At 32.0% G+C, this 22570-nt stretch overlaps 3 protein-coding genes across 4 annotated transcripts; 2 read left to right on the top strand and 1 right to left on the bottom strand.

The window, feature by feature from the left end:
- Positions 1-1593: 1593 nt before the first annotated feature.
- LOC129317721 (kinesin-like protein KIN-12F) lies at positions 1594-8190 on the top strand. 2 transcript variants are annotated; one of them, XM_054962089.1, is made up of 16 exons: positions 1594-1993; positions 2126-2263; positions 2833-2916; positions 3016-3141; positions 3229-3282; positions 3412-3465; positions 3567-3659; positions 3787-3882; positions 4040-4182; positions 4576-4725; positions 4836-4965; positions 5063-5938; positions 6104-6202; positions 6276-6386; positions 6600-7388; positions 7748-8190. In XM_054962089.1, exons 1-16 carry the CDS (start codon positions 1709-1711, stop codon positions 7994-7996), a joined length of 3477 nt encoding a protein of 1158 aa, XP_054818064.1. In that variant the 5' UTR covers positions 1594-1708; the 3' UTR covers positions 7997-8190. The 2 variants fall into 2 exon arrangements, with proteins under 2 accessions (XP_054818064.1, XP_054818065.1); XM_054962090.1 differs by lacking the exon at positions 4576-4725.
- A 3337-nt stretch (positions 8191-11527) lies between these two features.
- Positions 11528-15564, bottom strand: LOC129319014 (heterogeneous nuclear ribonucleoprotein 1-like). The gene is made up of 5 exons (XM_054964045.1): positions 15313-15564; positions 15016-15196; positions 14546-14775; positions 13083-14283; positions 11528-12184 (listed from the first exon to the last, which is right to left on the bottom strand). The coding sequence occupies exons 3-5, from the start codon at positions 14765-14767 to the stop codon at positions 12171-12173; spliced, it is 1437 nt and encodes a 478-aa protein (XP_054820020.1). The 5' UTR covers positions 14768-14775; positions 15016-15196; positions 15313-15564; the 3' UTR covers positions 11528-12170.
- A 2927-nt stretch (positions 15565-18491) lies between these two features.
- Positions 18492-20736, top strand: LOC129319045 (mitochondrial import inner membrane translocase subunit TIM22-3). The gene is given in 7 exon segments (XM_054964076.1): positions 18492-18683; positions 19371-19492; positions 19625-19661; positions 19664-19696; positions 19776-19829; positions 20318-20514; positions 20516-20736. Coding segments are annotated over 7 exon segments (666 nt in total). The 5' UTR covers positions 18492-18520; the 3' UTR covers positions 20576-20736.
- The last annotated feature ends 1834 nt before the right edge of the window (positions 20737-22570 follow it).

Here is a 22570-nt window from a genome sequence, read left to right as displayed (position 1 = left end):
ACTACCTATATTTTTTCTCAGAGCTGTCTATCACTTTATTAAAAAAAATTTTGAATTCTTCAATATATTGTTGGAAATAAAAAAGTCTTCAATATGCCGATTCCTATGATGTGCATATCTACTTCAATATCACTGAAATATTTAACTAAATTGACATTGACTTATGAAAAAATATAATAGAATTTTTTGAATTATGCATATGATAATTTAGTATATCAAAATGTCATAATATCAATGAAATTTTTAAAACTTTTATGTCATTAAGAAAGTAATATAAATGATCAGGTTATTCTTAATTCAAATAACAATTGATATTCATAAGTTTTGTTTCAAGATTCACGATTTTTTTTAAACTATAAAAATTTAACAATAATTTACAAGTTTATATTTAAAATTTTAATATTTTTTAAGTATTGCAAATATCAATTATTATTCATAAGTTTTATTTTAAGATTTATATTTTTTTAAATTGTAAGGATTTAATAACAATTTACAAGCTCACATTTAAAATCTTAATATTCTTCAAATGTTGCAAATATTGATTGCTATTCATAAGTTTTGTTTTAAGATTCATAATTTTTTAAAAAATCATAAGAATTTAACAATTCACAAGTTTGCATTTAAAACCTTAATATTCTTCAAGTGTTACAAATATCAATCACTATCCATAAGTTTTGTTTAAAATTTACAACTTTTCTTTTTAAAATCACAAGAATGCAACAACAATTCATAAGTTCACATTTGAAATTTTAAACTAAGACAATTTTGTCATTTATATTAATTCTTTAATTATAGAAAAATTGTTAGAAACTTTGAGAGAATTATAACATTTCAAGAGATTAGAATATTATTTACATAATTTAAAAAAATTTATTGCCATTTTCCCTTGACTTATATAGATATATGATTAATTAATTAAGTTTTATTTGTAAATATGTATTGAAGAATATATGATGTCTAATTAGTTAAATTTTACTTACACAAAGATTTGTAATTTATAAGTAAATTTAAGACAGAGGTTATATGCTGTCTTTAGAATGATTTGTTGCACCTTCATAAAATTCTAAAATATATATATTTTAATTTTTTTGCCACAAAATATAATTTTTAATTTGAAATATTAAAAAGATAGTAAGGAGACCATCGAAGCTATTTTTTTCTTACGGTAGAGGATTTGATTTTTTTTTTGGAATTTAAAGTTAAAAATCTTTAAATCTTAAAGAGTTCATTTTTTTTAATATAACTTTAAATCTTTGAAAAACTTAAATAAAATGTAAAGATTTAAAATTTTGTTTTTTTTAAATTCCATGAGAATTGCTATTTCTTCATTGATATTTAATATTTAAATTTAAATTCATTCAATATTTTGTTTCCTTGCCATCAAATACATTCAATATTTCTAGAAAGATTTAATCTCTCAAAAAGCGTGACCCTTCTCTTGAGTTCTGACAGGCTCCTAGATTTTACATTTATTTCGGTTCGGATAAGGTGGGTAATTAGATACTATGGAGGGGCAATTTAGTCATCTCGATGCCGTGACTAAATAGGAAGCTTTGCAACGGTCATCTCTCTCAATCATCCTCTCTATTACTCTGGAAGGCCTTTCGTCTTCCTCTTCCATCTACAACTTTTGAATCCAGTGCTCCTCTCTCCCCCTGTACAGTTCTTCACTTCTTTGGTTGGCTCGTTTGCTTGCTTGGCAAAAACCATGAGGCAAAGCAGAATCTCAGAAAATGCCGAAACTGGTTTCTTCGGTAGCATTTCGTCCTCTTCAATCAGAAGCCTTCTTCCCAGATCAATCTCTTCCAAACAGAAATCTAACTCAAACCCTAAAATTCCCAAACCGAATGCTGAAAATACTCCACCATCTGATCCAAACATTCAAGTTTGCGACGACCGATCATCGCCAGCTACCAAGCAATTACAGTCCAAAGCCCCATCTTCCCAGCTCGAAGTTGTTGAATCAGATGCTCCTCGGGACTCCCCAGTGAAGGCAAGCAGAGAACATGTTTTGTTTCAGCTTGATGTTGTACAGTGAATGCGTAATTTGTGATGGTTGCGACGAGAGTTTGAATTGAGAAATCATCCGTTTGGTTTGGTGAACACTGATCAAGTCTTGTAACAGGTTGTAGTGCGAATCAGACCTCCTAATAACGAAGGAAGCGAAGGAGATGAGACCATTAAGAAGGTTTCTTCGGATACGTTATGCATTGCTGACAGTGAATTCACATTTGATTTGGTTTTTGATTCAAACTCTTACCAGGTAAATAAATTCCACTTTAGAATCTTGGTATGCTTTCTATTAATCTTCAGTAGTTTGTTTTCATCTAAATGGTGGCTGTTTTCTTTCGGCCAATCAATAACAAATTGGTTTCAGCAAAGAGAGGAGTGCTTCTGCTTCATTTTCTCTCTGTCCCTCTCTCTCTTCCAGATATAAGCAATTTGCTTTTCTTTGTTGATGTAATCTGCTGTTGAAGTTTCGGAAGCTTTGTTGCCTTTCCTTTCTGTGTTTTTTTGTTGCAGGATCGAATGGGCGTAACTATCTGTTTTCTTCTCCCTCAACCTCCTATTTAAAACGCTTAATTGGGGCATGTTTGACTTCTATTTTATTTTCTTTCACTCTGAATTCCCCCCCTTTTTAATGTGAAGATTTATACTTCCAATTTAGAAGAGATTAGTGCAATGACAAAATTTACCGTTAGATTAACTAGAAAAGATTATTACAACCTGGATTTGTTTCTAGCAGTTCACACTTTCTTTGCTTCGATAGTCTTCTATTCTTGCTTACTACATCTAAGGGTGGACAGTAATGATGAGCTTTGGTTTGTACAGGAAGATATTTTTCAGTCAGTTGGTGTCTCATTGGTTAAAAATGCTTTAGCTGGTTACAACACTTCACTCCTGTCATATGGACAGGTATCTATCGCTTTTTGTAGTATATTTGAATAGATTCACATGAAATGAACATTAGCACTTACGATGATCATCTGAGATATTTTCTTTATTTTTCGCTAGCCTGGAAGTGGGAAGACTTATACAATGTGGGGTCCCCTGAGTGCCATGGTTGAAGAACCCTCGCGTTACAGTAAACAGGGAATGGCTCCTCGGATCTTCAGAATGTTATTTTCTGAACTTGAGAGAGTATGCTTTGAGTTTTAACTGCCACTCATAGAATTTTCTATCATGGTTTGTTGAGTTTTGACAATGAGTTTGTGTTACTATTTGTAGGAGCAACACAAAGGGCAACAGTTCAACTATCAATGTCGTTGTTCTTTCCTTGAGGTGAACTTGTTTTTAAATCTTCATAAAATTGCTTTGCTTTGGGCCAATTGTGGAGGGTAGGGGGATGTTTTTATTTTTTCAAATGACCATAAGCTATCTTTGATTCATATTTTTGCTGTTTTTTAACAGATATACAATGAGAAAATTGGGAATTTACTTGATCCAGTCCAGCAAAACCTTGAGGTAGGTTTGTGCCATCCCTTATGCTACAGTTTTTTCATCAAGTAATTATTTTCTGCTACATTGTTTTCAAATTTAATAAGGTCTTGGTCCAAAATATGCAGCTGAAGGAGGATTCCAATAATGCATTGTATATTGAGAATTTGACAGAGGAATATGTCACAAGCTATGAGGATGTGGCACAAATTCTTATTAAGGTATTGAAGCATTTTAGTAAATGATGTTACTCTATGGTTAAAAAATTGTCAGTTATTTGTTCTATTGATGACTGCAGTATTTTATTATATCTCATCCGCTAAGTTAACTTTTCTACACATGTTGCAGGGCCTTTCAAGAAGAAAAGTTGGAGAGGCAAGCTCAAATTCTGAGCGCTCCAGATCGCATATCATTTTTACTTTTACAGTTGCGTCTTGGTGTAAGGTATCAGCACATGATTATATTCTGACAATGTACAATTACTGCTCTTGTGTATGAAACTATAGTTGTATCCTTTAAAATTATTAAAAAGGAGGTTGTATTGTTCATTTTCAGTATTATTTTTATTGCTAAATGTGTTATTTGTCAACTGATGCTTCAGCAAACATCAAAGGGTTTCAGAAGCTCAACAACAAGCAGAATTACCCTTATTGATCTTGCTGGATTGAACAAAAATGAAAATGAAGCAGATAGACTATGTGTAAGGGAAAGCAAAAATTTGAAGAAGTCCTTGTCTGATTTTGGGTAAGTACCATGCGTATCATTTTCATGTATATAGAATTAAATTTATAATTTTAATATGTTTTGTGAATAATTATATATAGTTGATATACATATACATATGTATGTTATTAATGTATGTATTTATGCATTACACGCACTTTAGACTTGATTAATAAAGGTAATTGAGGAATATTGTGAGCATCTGCATTGGTGGCTTTTGGTTATGGTGGCTGATAGATCGATGCTCTTATGGTACCTGGATGAATATGCGAATATGATGATTAATTTTATCAAGATTCGACACATCATATAAGTAGAATCTTGCTGGATTGAACAAAAATAAAAATGAAGAAGCAGATAGACAATGTGTAAGGGAAAGCAAATATGATTGTTTGATTTATTTCATTGGTGTAGGCACCTAGTGGAAGCCCTGACTCAAGAAACTCGGTCTGCCAATGCTGCAGAAATTACAGACAGGAGTTCTTATTTAACACGCTTAGTACAAGAATCACTTGGTGGAAATGTCAAACTCTCAGTAATCTGTTCCATCTCATCTGATAACAAGTACTAACTTAAATCGAAGAGCATGATTTCATCATATATAAAGCCAAGCACCAATGACAGTATATGGGCCCTACCATTCTAAAGATAAAGATTGTATTTGTTGATTACAGGAGTAATAGCGAAACACTGCGGACTCTCAGATTTGGACAACGAATAAGATCCATTAGGAACAAGTCAGTTATCAATGAAATAAAAGATGATGAAGCTAATGGTTTGAGTGATCAAATCCGGCAGCTAAAGGTATATGTCGTCTCTAGGAAATTTACTAGATATAGTTTTTCAAGGATTAAGCTAATGTGATCATCAACATATATAAACATTTTCTTTTGCATTGCAGGAAGAACTTGTTAGAGAAAAGGCTAACGTTCATAATTCAATGGGGAGTAAAAATGGATGCTTCCAAGGACGTAATGTTCGGGAAAGCTTGAATAAGTTGAGAGTCAGCTTAAACCGCTCTTTACTCCTACATCAAATCGATAATGATACTGAAGAAAAGGCAAACGTGGATGAGGCTGACATAAAGCAATTAAGCAAGCAGATTAATGACCTGTACGGTCCATGTGAAATTGAGAATTCAATAGATATATCTGTCGATGAAGATGGTTCCCAGGTTAATTCTGTTGAGGAAAGTTTTGATGCTGACATGATTGAGGGCGACGAAACTGAAAAGAAGGAAGAGGATTCAGAAAAAACTTTGAATAAGCTCTGTCATGAGGACAAAATGACACCATCGGATGACCATCTGTGCACTTTAAGGGCGATTAAATCTTCATCTAGAAACAGCATTTCAGTCAGCTCTCCGATCTTGGAACCACCGTTATCTGAGTCTCCAAAAATCAGAAATACCCAAAGGAAAAGCATGGCTGTTTCATCAAGTTATCTGGGAGGTTGGAATAATGCTGCAGGGAGTTTGAATTATAGTAAAGACATGTTAAGACAGTCGGGTAAGGTTTTGCCAGGCCCCACTGAGTCCTTGGCAGCCAGTCTTCAGAGGGGCTTACAGATAATTGACTATCATCAGCAGAACTCTGCACTGAACAAATCTTCAACTTCCTTCTCCTTTGAGCACTTAACCTTGGAACCCTGCTCAAAAATTGACAAGGTTGATTCTTCTATGCAAACAACACAGGAAAAACTTTCAAGTGATGTAGTACCTGCTAATTTCCTCTGTGGATCTTGTGGCATAAAAGTATCTGATATGGCTTCCGCTGAGGTACAAGATAGTTTGAAATCTTGGATTGACAAAAAAAAAAGAAAAAAATTCTGATATTATTGAAAAATAAGGTTCCAGAGAATCTGCATTTATGCATTTTGACTTAATTTTCCACTAATAATATTTAATAATTATTGTTGATTGTTTATTTCTTTTTCCCCCTAGCATTTGGAAAATGAAATGGCAAAAGCCATCAAGAGAGAGAAGGAGCTGGAAATCATTTGCCAGGAACAAAGATCTAGAATTGAGCAGCTAAGTCAGTTGGTAAGAATCTTGGCTCTCATGAATTATGCATGGGATATGGGTTTCTATGTAATTGACAATTTGACTTCTCTAGGTGGAGAAATACAGAGGTGAAAAGGAAATAAACTCCCTCATTGTGTATGATCAAGAAATTGACAGGCAGATTAAAGATGAAGAGTACAACTCGCTAGAAGATAAGGACAAGGTTTGTTTAATTTATTTTGTCTATTCAACAGCTCTTTGACTCTGATACTCCTTTCATAAAATACCTACGCATACTCTGTTAAAAAAAAAAAAAGTTAAGTATCTTCAATTGAGCGTATCTTATGATTTTACCATTGATGTATCAAATCCAAAAGGCCTCTGCTACTAAGGTAGGAATGATCTTTTCTCATTTGTTTCTTGGTGTCATTTGCAGCTTCTGAGCTTTTCCACTTCAGAAAACCTTCTACGGCATATTTCAGAGGGAAAATCTGAAATTAAAGAAGTCGAAAAAGAGTTTGCTGTAAGAGACACCTGTTTCGACGATAGTGAGAAGGAAGCACTTTTGAAGGAAATTCAGATTCTAAGAAATAAGTTGCAGTTATGTGGTGGTGATGCACCAGTCAAAAAATCTACAGATAAATTGAGATCTTCATTGATATCAAGATCCATACAACTGCAAAAAAGCGGTGTATCTTTTCAGGCTAATGGCGGGGAAGAGCTAGAGAAAGAAAGACAGAGATGGACAGAAATGGAAAGTGAATGGATTTGTCTCACTGATGAACTGAGAGTTGACCTTGAGTCAAGCCGTCAACATCTAGAGAGGGTGGAGTTGGAATTGAAGTTAGAGAAGAAGTGCAAGGAGGAGTTGGATGATGCATTGAAAAGAGCTGTTGATGGGCATTCGAGAATGATAGAACATTATGCTGAACTACAAGAAAGATATGATGAGGTGGCTGCAAAGCACAATGCTATTATGGAAGGAATAGCAGAAATGAAGGCGGCGGCAGCAAAGGCAGGCAAAAAGGGCCATGCTAAATTTGCCAAATCTCTTGCAGCTGAGCTTTCTACAATGAGAGTAGAGAGAGAAAGGGAGAGAGAATTTTTGAAGAAAGAGAACAGGAGCCTCAAGATTCAACTTAGAGACACTGCAGAAGCTGTGCATGCAGCTGGAGAACTACTTGTTAGACTTAGAGAAGCTGAGCATGCAGTATCCATTACCCAGGTAAAAATCCAACCTCTAGGGCTGTTAGTCATTGCTTCAGTGTATTGAAATGGAATCCGTCTGTATTGAAATATTTGGGTTTAGACCTTTATAAGAATTCTGAATAATGATGGGAGGATAATGAAAGATTTTCTACTAAACTTCAAAAAATATTTCATTACTCTAATTTGGGGAGTAAAGAAACGGAATAATGGTATGACAGAAAGGAGATTTATTGTGAACATGGTATGTCAGAATAATCAGAGTAAAGAAAACTTTGAATTAAACTTTTGTTTGGTGTGTTTGAGATGTTTCAAATTTACACCATCATATAACATACTGATTTATCTCATGAATCTCTTTTATGGTTGTTTATACAGGAGAATTTTGCGAATGTACAAGAAGAGAATGGGAAGTTGAAAAAGAAAATAGAGAAGCTCCAAAGGAAACAGAAGATGGAGATGATAACCATGAAGCAGTACCTAGCAGATAGCAAGTTACCAGAGGCTGCGCTGAAACCACTATATAGAGAGGACTCTTATGATGCTGTTGCACGTAACAATGCCGATAATGATGATGACCAGGCATGGAGAGCAGAATTTGGAGCCATCTATCAAGAGCATTACTAGTTCTTATCTGCTGTTTCTGAATTATCAACTGGCTCTGGCTTCAGATCCTCCTTGGATCGAAAAGCCTTTTGTGTATTCTCTATAATTCATTTTTCCTATTTTGGTTTTTTTGACTTGGTACATTCATTGTATTCTTTTATACTCTCACATACTATATTGCTATAATGATATTTGACTGTTTGGTTTTGTTACAAGCAATTAAACCAAAAGAAAAACTAATTGATACAGTTCATCTTTAAAAGTAAGTTTAACTATTTTAATTTTAATTTTTATATTTTTAAGTTATATCATATTCACCCCCCGTAATTTTTATTTAATGCTTAAATACGACTATAAATTGAAAGAGGAATTTTTAAAAAAAGAAAAGAAATTTATTCAAAAATACATAACAACACAAAAGCAAGAGCTCTGGAGGATATAAGTTAGTTGTGATAATAATGTAAGTTAATTATATTTATTAATGGGAAATAATAATAAAATGAAATTGTAAAAATCTTTTGTTCAAAGCGCAATTTTTTATGTTAATCATTTCAAGTCGCCTAACTTAAACGAACTTGTGTGTGCGCGTTCGATTTTAACGCTACAATATTCCAAAGAAACAAATGTCACCCAACTTAAAACAAACAAATTAATTAATGAAAAATATTAAATCGATAGATCACAATTAAACGGATAAGTTAAAGGAAAAAAAACCAGAAATGGAATGGGAAAAATACTTCCTTGCATCTTTTGTCATATCTAGTATTTCGTCTGTTAAGAAATATTAAATATTTTTAATTAAATTTCATCTCCTAATAAAATAATTATCTACTTTTAAACTAACCCTATTTTTTCATATTCACTCTTATTAAATATCCTACAATAAATATAAAATCATTATTAATAGGAGCACTATTGAAAAAAAAGGTAATGATTACATTTTAAAAGATTAAAAATACTTTATATTTTTTAATATCCAATTCATCAAAAAATGCCTTATATTTTTGAACAGAGGGAGTATATTGTTTAGGGAAAATATCATTCAAGAATTGTTGAGGGTATTTAACACTCCTTCATTCAAAAATGTAAGGTATTTTTTAAGGAGTTGAATGTTTAAAAATGTAAAGCATTTTTAATCTTTTAAAGTGTAATCATTATATTTTTTTAAAAGTGCCCCTATTGATAATAATTTTATGTTTATCGTAGGGTGTTTAATAAGGGTAAATATAAAAAGATAGGGTTAGTTGAAAAGTAGATAACTACTTTATTATGGGTGAAATTTAATTAAAAATACCTTACATTTTTGAATGGAGAGAGTATCAAATAAGAAAGAAAAGATTTTGAAATATTACTACAGAATCAAAGAACTGATTTGAAAATAATTTTATATAAAAAAAATATAATACCTTTACTTTTCTTTTTTAATTTACAAGTAGTCATTCGTTAATTAAAAATTACTTGTTTACAAGACATTCATTAATTGACAATTTTAAGAATATGAAAGTGTTTGATTGTGAGAAAGGGCAAGTGTGTATTACTCCCTCAAATTTTTATTATAAGTCACTTTTAATCATTTCACTCAAATTAAGAAAAAATAATTTTTTCTTGATATCATAAAAATATGTTATGCACTTCCATTTTTACTTTTGATTTTAAATAATAATACAACTATATTAAATATTTTTACGCTGATCAAGAAATAGTAAAATTAAAAAAAATAGTTTAATTGTTACAAGGTGTTCAATATTTTGGAATAAAAATTATTTCTAAAAGGTATTCTATAAATAGTATCATAGGAAATATGTTGCAATAAATAGTCATTTGTTAATTAATAAGTACACATTTTCATTTAATAAGAAATCATTCGCTGATTGATAAATTTAAGAATTTTAAAAAAACTTGATTGTAAAAAGAGAGAAGTGTAGATCATATTTTAACATGCAGCTATTTATTAATTAACAAGTATTTATTTTCATTTAATAAAAAATAAATGCTAATTGACAAGTTTTTTTAAAAAGAAAAAGAAAAGTAAAGGTGTTATAATCTTTTCCCAGCTCAAATTATTTTTAAATCAATTCCTAATCTTACAATAATATTTCAAAATCTTTTGATTCTTGTTTGATATTAAATTGCCTCATCTCTTTGAATGATATTTTCTCATACATTTTTGGTAGAATGACAAATAAGAACCCAAGAGCCTTTTATAAATGAAAATTTCAGGGATTTACAATTTAAAAGTCCTTATACATTTTACGGGCGTAAGATCTTAAAATCCATGCCAGAGACGTGCAAATGACTCATGAATCTTTCTTGTCTTGCTTTGTTTTCCGGCACAAGAAGAAACTTCTTATTGTGCAAGTATGATTGTTTGAGTGAGGAAGAAGACTGAAATTTTAATTTAAAGCAACCAATGACTAAGATTTGTTATTCCGACCAACGGCTGAGATTGCTTTCATTTAATGAACTAATCTTCACTTTTTGCTAAGCCAACGGACAAGATCTCTGCTTAAGTTCAAATTGTATTCGTTTTACCTTGCATTAGAGGTTTATGACTCCTTTTCTCACCCAAAAAGACGCTTTTTCTTTTCCTTCCTCTGAATTGATTACCAAACATGACTTTTAATTTTGAAACTTGTTAGTCAACTTTTAAAAGCACCTTTTAATAAATCCCTTCATATAACAAAAATAGCAACAACAAAAAACTATAAAAAAGCACTGAGATTAGAAACATTTTCAAATTAAGCATCGCAAAGAGAGAGAGACTTCATGAGTTAGAAATGGGACCACTTGAACTTACATGAAGACTTGTTAATGCTTGTGCTTTATGGTTTCCCCAAGAGCTATTCAGTTTGACTAATTATAAATTAGATTAATAAAGCTTCTTTCTTAATTAGGCCGGCCCCAACTTGGCTTGAATCTAGATTATATAATTCGTTATAGGCAAAAATGTTTGCACTTATGTGATCCGACTCTACTCGATTTGAATTAGTTAAACGCAGTGTGGCTTCAAAAAACAATTAATATATACATATATTGAGAAGAGGATCTTATGAGTAGAGACAGTGAAACATGCAATTGTATATTTCTATTAAAAGCCAAACAAATCCTGATTTACCTAGGCACAACCACACAGGAATTCTGTGTAAGATCAGAATCTAATTTGTTATTATTTATTAGAAGGATAGTAACCCATAAAAGGAACAAACAGAAAGCTAAACATAAAAAGTCTCTAATGCCAAAGCATAAGCTCTAAAAGTTCCAATTTTGAAACAAACCTACTTATCTGACCATTCAACCTTTGTCCATATTCCAATAATAGTCCTAGTGTTTGCATTAAACAGTAAGCTAAAAAAGCATAATAAAAGCCTATGCTGACTAAGCATAGGCTCTAAAATATTTCAATTTTGAAACATAGCCACTAATTTGAACCAATCAACTTTTGTCCATTTTCCAATCATGCGTATTATTTGCGCAGAGCAGATGAAAAAGCCAAACAGAACAGAAAGAGATTGATAAACTAAAGATTCATCAATTAGAAGCAGAGAAAGACAATGACTATAAAAACTGTAAAACTTGTATGATAATCTGGCTAAACAAGAATTATAAGACTGTTTACAAACTTAATTATTTGATGGGGGATCCTACACTGCAAATCCCTCTCATGTTTTCACACTTGATAAATCAAACCGAACCTCACTTACAATTTGATAAGGGGGAAAAAACATATCTCAGAAGAACGTGGCAACAAGAACAACATTGCCAGCCATTACAGTGGCAAAAGGAAAAAAAAAAAAAAAAAGCTTAACAACAATTACTCTATCATTAAATAAACATACTAATGCTGATACGCCTCGCTGGAGATGCATTACTACACTATTGGAACCAATCTTCATGAGTATATCCGGCAATCTGATTTTTCAGCTCAATCAAATTCCAAGAGAAGCCTAAGTCTTGAAAAAAATAATAATGAGAGAACCCAAAAAGTCCCAAACCTTACATAAAATCCCTTGTAAACTGCTTTCTCTTTAAACATGTATACTTCAAATGAAAGAACACCGTTAGCTATATATATGATGAAATCCATATAAGCTGAAATCTTAAGCGACTGAGATGTAAGAATTCACAAATCCTCTTTTTCCTGATCAGTTTCCCTTGATCTATTGTTTCCATGATAAACTGAATTAACATTTCTCCTCTAGGCGGCAATTCCTGGAGAAAGTAGGAAGACAAGAAGAGAAAATGAGTAAAGTAAAATGATAAATTCAGAAGAACATCCGTTTCAAAGTGAATTGAATGATCAACCTTGATATTAAAATCTCAATACTTCATTCACACAAAATCAACCATACGCTTCTGACATGAGAGTAGTTGGTCTCACTGATGATTTTTTTTCTTCAGGAAATATCCAATTTCATCATGCTATAAGATGAAGACATTCAGCAACACTGGGCATATGTGCAGGAACATGCAGGCTATATTTCTATTTAAATTGTAGTAATCTCTTGAAAAATCCTATATGATAATGCATTTCAAAAAATAAAAGAACATAAGGCCAATGTTATAAAGTTCTTGTGGTTTGTCAAGCATTGAAATCCATGGGGGAAATATAGACGAGGAACCTAGAGTAATTGGTATAACTAGATATCTTTTCCCTCACAGGAGAGATGCTCATCTTTCTACTATTTAGACCTTGTTGAAATATGAGAAAAAAGAATTGCAGAAATAAAAGTAAAGTTGCATGGAGTCCGTTAAAATGTAGGGAGAGATATTGGAAGAATAAGAAAATATTACATGAAGCTCAACAGAAGCTGCACTATTCATAACTTGTATAGTTCACATATTGATTGATTGATTGAAATAAAACATCTGAAGCTACTCCCGTGTCTATCAATTTATAACGCAAATTCACTGATCAAAATTTTAAAAACTATGATAACTGCTGATGAGCAAATAACCATATTTTCTGTTTCACTTCATTTTAAACAATTCATTTTCTTACATGCAACGACTTAATCTCTCATTTATATACCAGCGAAAATCATATTAATAAACTATAATCTGGATTTCTTCATGAGATAAGGTCACTAGATGCAGACAAAAGTTTTACCTCTGTTAGGTTGTCTGCTTGAAACGTTGTAGTTACCAATATAACCCTCTGAAGTCTTTACTGGATCCTCGGAGGCAATACCACCAAGTCCATAACCAAATGAACCAGAACCATCTAGGTCAGAAGCAGCAGACCGCCAAGTTGAGTCAGTGTAAACGGAACCATTGCGGTATAAATCCCCAAAGGATCCTTCATAACCACCAGCTGATGCAGAAAATGTAGAAGATGAATTTACACCTATACTACCATTTCTTCCAGACCCTGTACCTCCTAGCCCAAAACTATTGTCTCCACCTTCGTAAAAATTAATCCCAGTGGTGGAGCTGGAAGCAGCCACTCCACCCTGCGTTGGAAAGGATTGGCCCCAATTTGTGCCACTGTTTTTAATTGAAACGCCAAAAGCACCACCTCCAGATCCCAAGCTAGCACCAGCACTGACTTGGTTATTGGCATTACTTAGGCCACCATTTGCCCAAACATTTCGAGAAGATGAGTTCATTAGAGAATCACTTCTCCCATTACCACTGTTATAGCCTATAGGAGTGGTATATCTGCTTGAGTTGCCACTGTAAAAAGGACCAATCACCCGACCATATCCGAGATTACTTCCATAATTTGAAGTCCCACCACCATATCCTGTGCTCAGTCCTGCATCCAGATTCAGTCCCATTCCATAACCGCTGGTGCCAAAGGGGGAAATTCCATTTCTACCACTTGCGAGAGGACTAAACCTACCATCCATCCTCATTCCATAGCCCCCAACTGGACTCATATTATAACTCTGTGCGTAACTGTTTAGGTAGCTACCGGCCCTATTAAAACCAAAATTAGTTCCTAACAACGGGCTTCGGTTGGATCCAGGGGAAAGCTCTTTTGGAACTGCCCTCTTGACCTCAACCATTTTTCCATTGAGTTCATGAAATGTTTTATAAAGAACTCTGTCCACAGCATCTTCTGAATCGTAAGTGATGAAGCCAAAGCCTCTTGGCCTCTGGGTATTGTGATCATACATTACTACAACATCGTTGATTGTGCCAAACTGATCAAAATACTTCTTAAATTCACTTTCAGTGATACTTGAAGGCAGGCCTCCTACAAAAATCTTTTTTGTGCGCCCAGGACCAAGAGAGCCATGTACACTGCCAGAAGTTCTATTTATCATCTGCTGATCATCTCTAGGAACAGCTTTCTTTGCTTCAACCTGAAAATTGAAAAGCCAGCATGTACGTCAATACTTGCCAGCCACTTTCATTAAACAGAAGTCCGTTCTCATCCAATGTACATAATAAATAATTCAAATCAGCCATCAAAGTGCAAGTCTTTAGCTCAGTCAAGCCAGAAAAAATTACAATTTCTGTCATCAACAGATTATAAATAAAGTACAAAGATCATGATGTCATTTGCAACAAAAACTTTAGTGCGCCTCATCACTGCATATATATATCCACAATGAACTAACTCACTGTGCGGCCATCAATCATGTGCTTATCCATAATGACTCGTTCTGCAACAGCTGGATCAGCAAACACTACAAAACCGAAACCACGAGCACGACCTGTTGTGCGATCTCTCATGATCACAGCCTCTATCACCTCTCCATATTTCCCAAAATATTCTTTGAGTCGTTCTTCATCAGTATCCCAAGAAATTCCTCCAATGAAAAGCTTGCCGAGATCTGATTCCATCTGTTATCCTGCCAAGCATGATCGTTTAGCTATCAATAACAGGTTTCTATACTAAGCTTGTACAAATTCAAACAAGCAATGATTTTGGGTCAAAATTATCTTGGTTCTCCAAGTAGCAGCCAAAATTCCACAAGGATGTCTGAATAATTAAATGATGGAGAAAAAAATCCGGAGTCGGAAACAATTTAATTTGTTTAACATATGATATATAATTAAGCTCACTCTAGCAAGAAAAAAACAATATTCACCTGCTTGATAAAGGCAAAGCGATCAAAAATGCAGATGAAGAAATTCTTAGAAGATACTCTTTAACTTTAAATTCAGACAGAACCCAGTTGGAGCTTCGATCAGAAACGAAGTAGGTTTTGTCAAAGTCGATCTAAGAGCATCAGATCTTTCGTGCATCAATCAAAAGAAGAATCAGATTATCTGGATTCAGAAGGAGGGGGAAAAAACAAAGCAAATGAATTTCTATGGATCAAAGACGAAACTCAAAAAGGTCAAGAGATCGATGACAAATGAAGCAAGCCCAGATATTAATTTACCATTTAAAGATAAGAAAAATCTGTGAAAAAACTTTCAATGTGGGGGGAAACTGAGAAGAAAAACAGAGGATGTACTCATCCTCTATCGAAAGCCTGTCCCTTGCTTTTTATCTCTTCGTTGGTGATACCACTGCCCCTCAATTAAATCAAAAGAAACATAAAATAACAGACAGAGAAATGGCAGCTAACATGAGAAGGAGACAACATATAAATAGAGAGAGAGAGAGACTGCAAATCCTCTGGTGCAAGAATATTTGGAGGAGTAAGGGGTACAGCGGATGACGATATTTTAAATTTTTTTTATATATATAAAAAGCATAGTCATCTATTAATGTTCAAAATAAATTAGATTTTTTTTTGCCAAAAAAAAACAGACAATTCTTATAAAAAAAATACTTATTATGCTGTATAACTCTAAAAAATATTTTAATAATTTTAAAAATTTGACTTTAATTGAAAACATTGAATAATTTGGGCACTATTGCATGATTGAAATCAGTTGCATTGATGTAAAAGAAAAAATTGTATTAAACTTAATGCTTCAATTATTCTACAGGTAAGACATGTAGTCTGTCTAGTGCTTATTATAGGATGTGTTACATGGATTTATTTGTCCAGAAAACATTCAAGTATTCCAATTATATTTCTATTCATTTTTTTAAATATCATTAAACTTTAGCTTAAATGACGTTACTACTATTAAAATTTTAGGGATAAAAAAGAAAAATTATTTGATATATTAATACAATACTTTATAAATTGGATTAATTTTATCTTTGAGAAGACACCGTATTCATAAAATTAGAGGGGTATTTACATTTGACAGCAAATTTGAAACAAATTTATTGGTCAAGTTGCGAGTTTTAATTGTTAGACTGAAGATTTAAATTCAGCATTAAAAAAAAAAAAAGAGAGAGAGAAGTATGGCACTTTAGCATCTACAGTCTCTCCCACATTTTCTTTTTTCCCTTGGATTTTTTTTTAGAATGACAGTTTGAGGCTAATATAGTAATTTAATTCCATTGTAAGACAGCGAATTGCTAAATTCAATTTAGAATCTTGCAAGCACAAATTATAAATCGTTGAGACTAAATTTTTCAATACTTCGAATTAAAAAGTGAAACATGAATCGCTAATTCTTTAAACACAAGTGTTAAAATTACAGATAATTGATGTCAAATCCTAAAAAATTTGATAATTTGTTTGTCTTATAATGAATTAAAATTGCTTCAGTGGTCTCAAATTGTCATCTCCCAAAAAACAATTTCATACACTACATGGCTCAATGTTATAACTTAAAGGAAAAAATGTATATACTTAAATTTATATGGTGTTTGTATTCAATTAAATTAAGACATGTGAATGTTTTATAGATTATTTTTTTATAATAAATTATTATTATTACTTAAATGAATGCATCAAAATCCACGTGTCATGATTTAATTTGATATAAGTATATTAAGTATATAAGGTTAAGTATATAATTCATCCATTTAAAAATATAAGATATTTTTAATTGAATTTCACCTTTCAATAAAGTAATTACTTATTTTTAAACTAACTTTATCTTTTTATTTTACTCCTATTAAACACTATATAATAAATATAAAATTATTTATCAATTAGGGTATTGTTAAAAAAGGATCATTATTACACCTCGAAAGACTAAAAATATTTTACATTTTTTAACATCTAACTTCTTAAAAAATATTTTACATTTTTAGACGGAGGGAGCAAGTCTTATCCTAACTTATAAATAGCATAATTTGTCAAAAATATATATTTTATAATGATACTTAAGTGTTTGATTTTGTTTTTTTGTAGCCGAAGTGCGAGCAACTAATTAAATATAGTTCATGTTTAAAATAAGTTTAACTAACTACTTGTTTTAATTTAAATTTTTTATTTATGTCTTTAAAATTTCAATGTTTAAATAAATGCTACCCGTTGAAAGAGGAATGTTAAAAACAAAGAATTATGTGCATAACAAACAAAAATAAAGCTTTGGAGGAGGTCGGTCAATAGTGATAATAAGATAGATTGATTAAAAGAAAAGTGTTTAATTCAAGTAATGAAGGACTTTAATAAGTTTATTTTAAAATTTATGAGTTTCAGTTTCAAATATGCAATTATGTTGAATAAAATATTTTTAGATGTTTTCAAAATATTCATAATCTTGTATTAGGATAAGATCGAGATATTTAACTTTAATATACTTTCATCAAATCAAATTAAATTAAAACAAGTATTTCCTTCGTTTAAGAATGTAAGACATTTTTTAAGGAGTTGAATGTTTAAAAATATAAGGTATTTTTAGTTTTTTGAGGTGTAATCATTATCTTTTTTTTAAAGTGTCCTATTGATAATGACTTTATATTTATCATAGGTTGTTTAATAGGGATAAATATAAAAAGGTAAGATTAGTTGAAAAGTAGGTAATTACGTTATTAGGGTGAGATTCAGTTAAAAACTGAATCTATAGGCCCAAAAATTCTTTCACAAAATAATCCATCTTTTTCAAGCTTATTGGTTTTGTAATGAAAAGTATAGGGTTTTGTTAGCTCCCCCTTATATTTTTTAACGGAGGGAGTAGATTTTAACATATTAATAATATTAATAATATTAATAATAAAAATTTATTAGAAAATACTCCTTCATCAAAAAATATAAGGTATTTTTTGAGAAGTTAGATGTTAAAAAAAGATGAAACATTTTTAATCTTTTGAGATATAATCATTGATTTTTCAAAAGTGCTCATATTAATAATAACTTTATATTTATTATAGGGTATTTAATATGAATAAATATAAAAAATAGAGTTAATTTGAAAGTAAGTAACTATTTTATTAATGATGAGATTTTATTAAAAATATCTTATATTTTTAAATGGAGAAAGTAAATACTTTATGAAAGATAGAAATGTTTTAATTTAATTAGAAGCAATCATATTAAATATACAAAATTAAGTATAATATCCTTTTAAATAAAATTGGATTTTTTACCTATATTTTTATATAATAATTGAGCGAAATTTAAGTATTGTTAGATTAATTAAAATTCATAATTTTGTTAATATTTGTTTTAAAAAAAAAACGTGGAACGGGAAAAATCTTCAACGTTAAATGCGCATGTGGCTCTCGGAAGTAAAATATTTATCTCAAAAGTGACGATGCCACCAGCTCCGACCACATTTTGGATTTAACAAACCATGGCCTTTTCGAAGATCGCTTCCGACAAAGAGGTTACCACTAAAGCAACCGTTGTTCGCATGGCTCAAGTTCCTGCACTCTCTGCTTCTCCTTCTGTCTGCCTTCTACGATTCGCCGGCGACTCTGCCTCCGGCGACTTGATGGGCTCCGTCTTTGGCTATTGTTCTCTCTCTCCCCGTCCCTGCGACTTACTGCCTTACTCCTACATACATTACTTAAATAGCTTGATTTTGAGTATTCTTCTAAAGCTGGGGAGCATTAGATGTTTAGATGAACCTAACGGAGAAAAAATTGCGTATTGAATAGCGTGTAAACTATAACTTTTGTCTTTAAGGACGAAGATAGCCTCTCCGATTATGGAAATTGTCGTTACCTTATTGCTGTGTCAGAATGTGGATGGACTTGAAGTAATGTTTCAGTAGCGGGAAATATTGGTTTCCATTGGTGGAAGGTTTCTATGAGGAACGATATATTGTTTGGGCTGCAAAGATTTGTAATCCTTTGGTAAAATGTACTCGAGAATAAGGAAACATGTTCGATTCAATTTTTAGGGGAAAGCTCTTGTGATTTGTTATAAACTTACAATTAATCCTTTTCCCCCTAATGATGTGTTGATTAGGACTTGAAGTTTTTCTGGATGCCCTCACTTAGTAAAAGGCTTACTCGGTATTAGCTACTCTGTAATTTGGATGAAAATGGATGTTGGTACATAATTTGCCAGCCGTGTGATGATTTTTGACAGGTGTTTTAGTTTTAAGTATGCATAATCCATTCCTGACTTGAGAATTCAATGATTTCTGAGGTAACGACTATAGGACCATTTTGAAGAAATCTGACTTTTGCTTACAGTACTACATTCAATCCTTATGATATTACTCAAGGATGCCTTTGTTGGGCATGTCTCAGATGCTGGATTGTTTAAGAAGAAAGGATTCAAAGGATCCTTTGTGGAAGCAGGATCTTATGCCAAGGTGCATTGGGGACCTTAGTCCTTTTCTTTTTTCTTCCAGCTACTTTAACTTTGTCTAGTCAGTTCACATTTGGATATATTTCTTTCTTTCTTTCTTTTTTAAACAGCTTGTAATCTTTTCTCTATGTACTAGTCATTTGCAGTTTTGTCGGGAGTGCACAGTTTGGTTGTCGCATCTTGAAAAGACTCAGAGGAAAGGATGATGGTATAAGCTTGTTTACCATGGAATTGTTACTTTTATTTCATAGTAACATATTTGTGATATTTGACTATTTCATCGTCAGACATTAATGCTGGGGTAGCTGGATGCTGTACTGGTCTTGCTTTAAGTTTTCCAGGTATCAATGTTTCTTTTGCCTTTTCTGAATGATGCTGTAAATAGCCCTCCTCATCCTTACATGCACACATGCAATTAACTCTCCAATCATATACATCAAACCACATCTTATTGGCAAAGCATTGAGACTGAGTGCGTTTGTGCGTGTTAAATATAGATAAATCCAATCATATGCATTAAATCACATCTTATTGGCAAAGCATTGAGACTGAGAGTGCGTTTGTGCGTATTAAATATGGATAACTGAAATAAAGAGATAAGGAGAGAGAGAAATGGACGCAGTTGACTTATCCTGACTGGGAAGTCGAGAGATTCTTTGAGATGTAAATGTTACCCCATTAAATGACGCAAAATAGAGAGAAAAAACTTCGTCGACTAAGACCACCTGATTCTTCTGAAAATCAATATAATGCATAGTTAAATACAGATGAAAGTTGTATTTTTCCCAGTTATTTTTGCAATCTTGATTTATTCTCTAGGATTTTCCAGGTGCACCACATGAACTTCTTCAGAGCTGCCTTACTTTTGGGGCCTTTTCTTTTATCGTTGAAGGGCTAAACAAGCAACAGCCAGCCCTTGCTCATGCCATCTCCAGTAAAACAAGTGTGCACTACCCCACACGTCCTCCTCCCTTGGCACTTTCTCTCCAACTTTCCCTTCCAAATGAACTAAAAGGAGCCTTTTCTTTTTTTCTGCAAGTCTCCGAAACATCACAGTAAGGGCACTTTTCCCACATCTCAACGATAAATCATAGTTTTGGGGGTTTTTTAGCAACATGTGAATAAGACACGTTCTCTCTTTTTAGTTGGTGTTAACTAAACCATGTTAATAATTTTCTAACAACTTAGGTTTACTTCTTGTTGAATCTGGAATTACTTCTGATGAGATGGTTGATCTGGATTTGTGCTGAATTGGAGCTCGAATCGCTTGAATTGGTTACATTGAGTACTTTCTAGATGATTTGAACAATGACGCGACTCGAAGGCTTGTTGAGCAGCCGATTAAAAGACAATTATGCAATGCAAAATTGTGACATTTTGTCTTCATGAGTATTAAAAATGAGATTAAATTATGGAGGCTATATTTTGAAACTTGCGGTGGTTGAGCAACACGAATATGTTAATGCAATATTTGGTAATAGAAAGATGTTTTCTGGAAAAGAAATGAAAAATACACCTATTTCATTTTTTAGTTATATTTTTTTTTATTTCTTTTCTAAAAAATACTTTTTTGTGCACCAAGGATGAAGCAAGTTTTCCAAGCACCTCCATTTATAAATGAGAATTTTCTGTGGCTTTCAAGAAATAATAATAAAAAAAGTGTTTGTTAAATACTGATATTTTAGATAAAATATATTTTGTACTGGTACATTTATTGATTTTTGAGAAAGATTTTTGGGAAAATTATTAATTAGTACCTTTAATCTACACTCGTTAAGTTCTTATACATTTAATTCTTGTGGCGTGATATGCACTCGTTAAGTCTTTACTTTCCTTTCGTAACCACTTTTGAAAATAATGATTCCAAACGAATGTAATTTTGAGCACATAATTAAAAACTAAAAATAAAGTAATCGCCCACGGTCGAAGTATTATATGAATAAAATAATCTGCAGGTGGCCTTTCTCAGCCCAAAAGCTACTCTCTTCTCTTTTTTTTTTTTCCCCCTTGAGTTGATTGCCAAACATTACTTTTCAATTTCAACACTTGTTAAAACAACTTTTAAAAGCATCTTTGGATAAATCCTCTCAAATTAACAAAAATAGCAAAACAAACTATATAGAATCTCTGAGAACAGAAACATTTATTTTCGACTTAGTCAAGCAGAAACCAGAGAACAATATTTAATTTATTCTCACATAAGAGACTTCGTAAGTTAGAAATGGGACCGCTTGAACTTGCATGAAGGCTTTTGTGAATGCATGTGCATAACTATAAGGTGTGCTTAATTATAAATTATGCTGAGAAAGTTTTTTTATTAGAGCCCAACCTGACATGAATCTGGACTATTCACACTATAATGATTTGTTAAAAAGAAATAAAGAAAAAATATCAATTAAAATTGTTGAAAGAAATTTATATTAATTAAGGACTATTTATTGTCAAAATCTAAATTGATTATTTAAGTTAGTCTTTTACCAATAAATATTTATTCAAATTTTAACAACTTATTTTAAGTTAAAAATCCATTTGAGTTTGTTTTTCATTGAGTTTTAACAACTGATATTTGACCGATATAAATTTTTTCAGTTGTCCTTAATTGCTATTTTCCGAGAAACAAATTTTTATACCCATGTGATCCAAAAAGATTCTATCTAAATTAGTTGTGACTTCTCGAAATCAATTGGTATTAGGAGGAAAAAAGGAACTTCAAAAATTTATAGATAGTGAAATACATATAATTGTGTGTTTCAATTAAAGTTAAAGAAATCCTGGTTTACCCAAGTTGCAATGCAACCACACAAAAATTGGGTGAAAAATCAAAATCTAATATGTTATTAGAAGGATGGTATCCCATAAAAGGAACAAACAGAAAGCTAAATAAAATAACAGTCTTTACAGCCAAAGCATAAGCTCTAAAATGTTTCAATTCTGAGACATACCCACTTGCTTGAACCAATCAACTTTTGTTCATATTTCAATAATATGCATATTATTTGCCCTAAACAGCAAGCCAAATAACATAATAAAAGTCTACGCTGACTAAGCATAGGCTCTAAAATATTTCATTTAACAAACCCAC

This window comes from Prosopis cineraria, unplaced genomic scaffold (assembly GCF_029017545.1).
Source record: "Prosopis cineraria cultivar Desert tree isolate PC_DT_omini unplaced genomic scaffold, ASM2901754v1 PC8, whole genome shotgun sequence".
NCBI lineage: Eukaryota > Viridiplantae > Streptophyta > Magnoliopsida > Fabales > Fabaceae > Prosopis > Prosopis cineraria.
The sequence above is the reverse complement of the archived record's forward strand: the minus strand, read 5'-3'. Positions and strand labels throughout refer to the sequence as shown.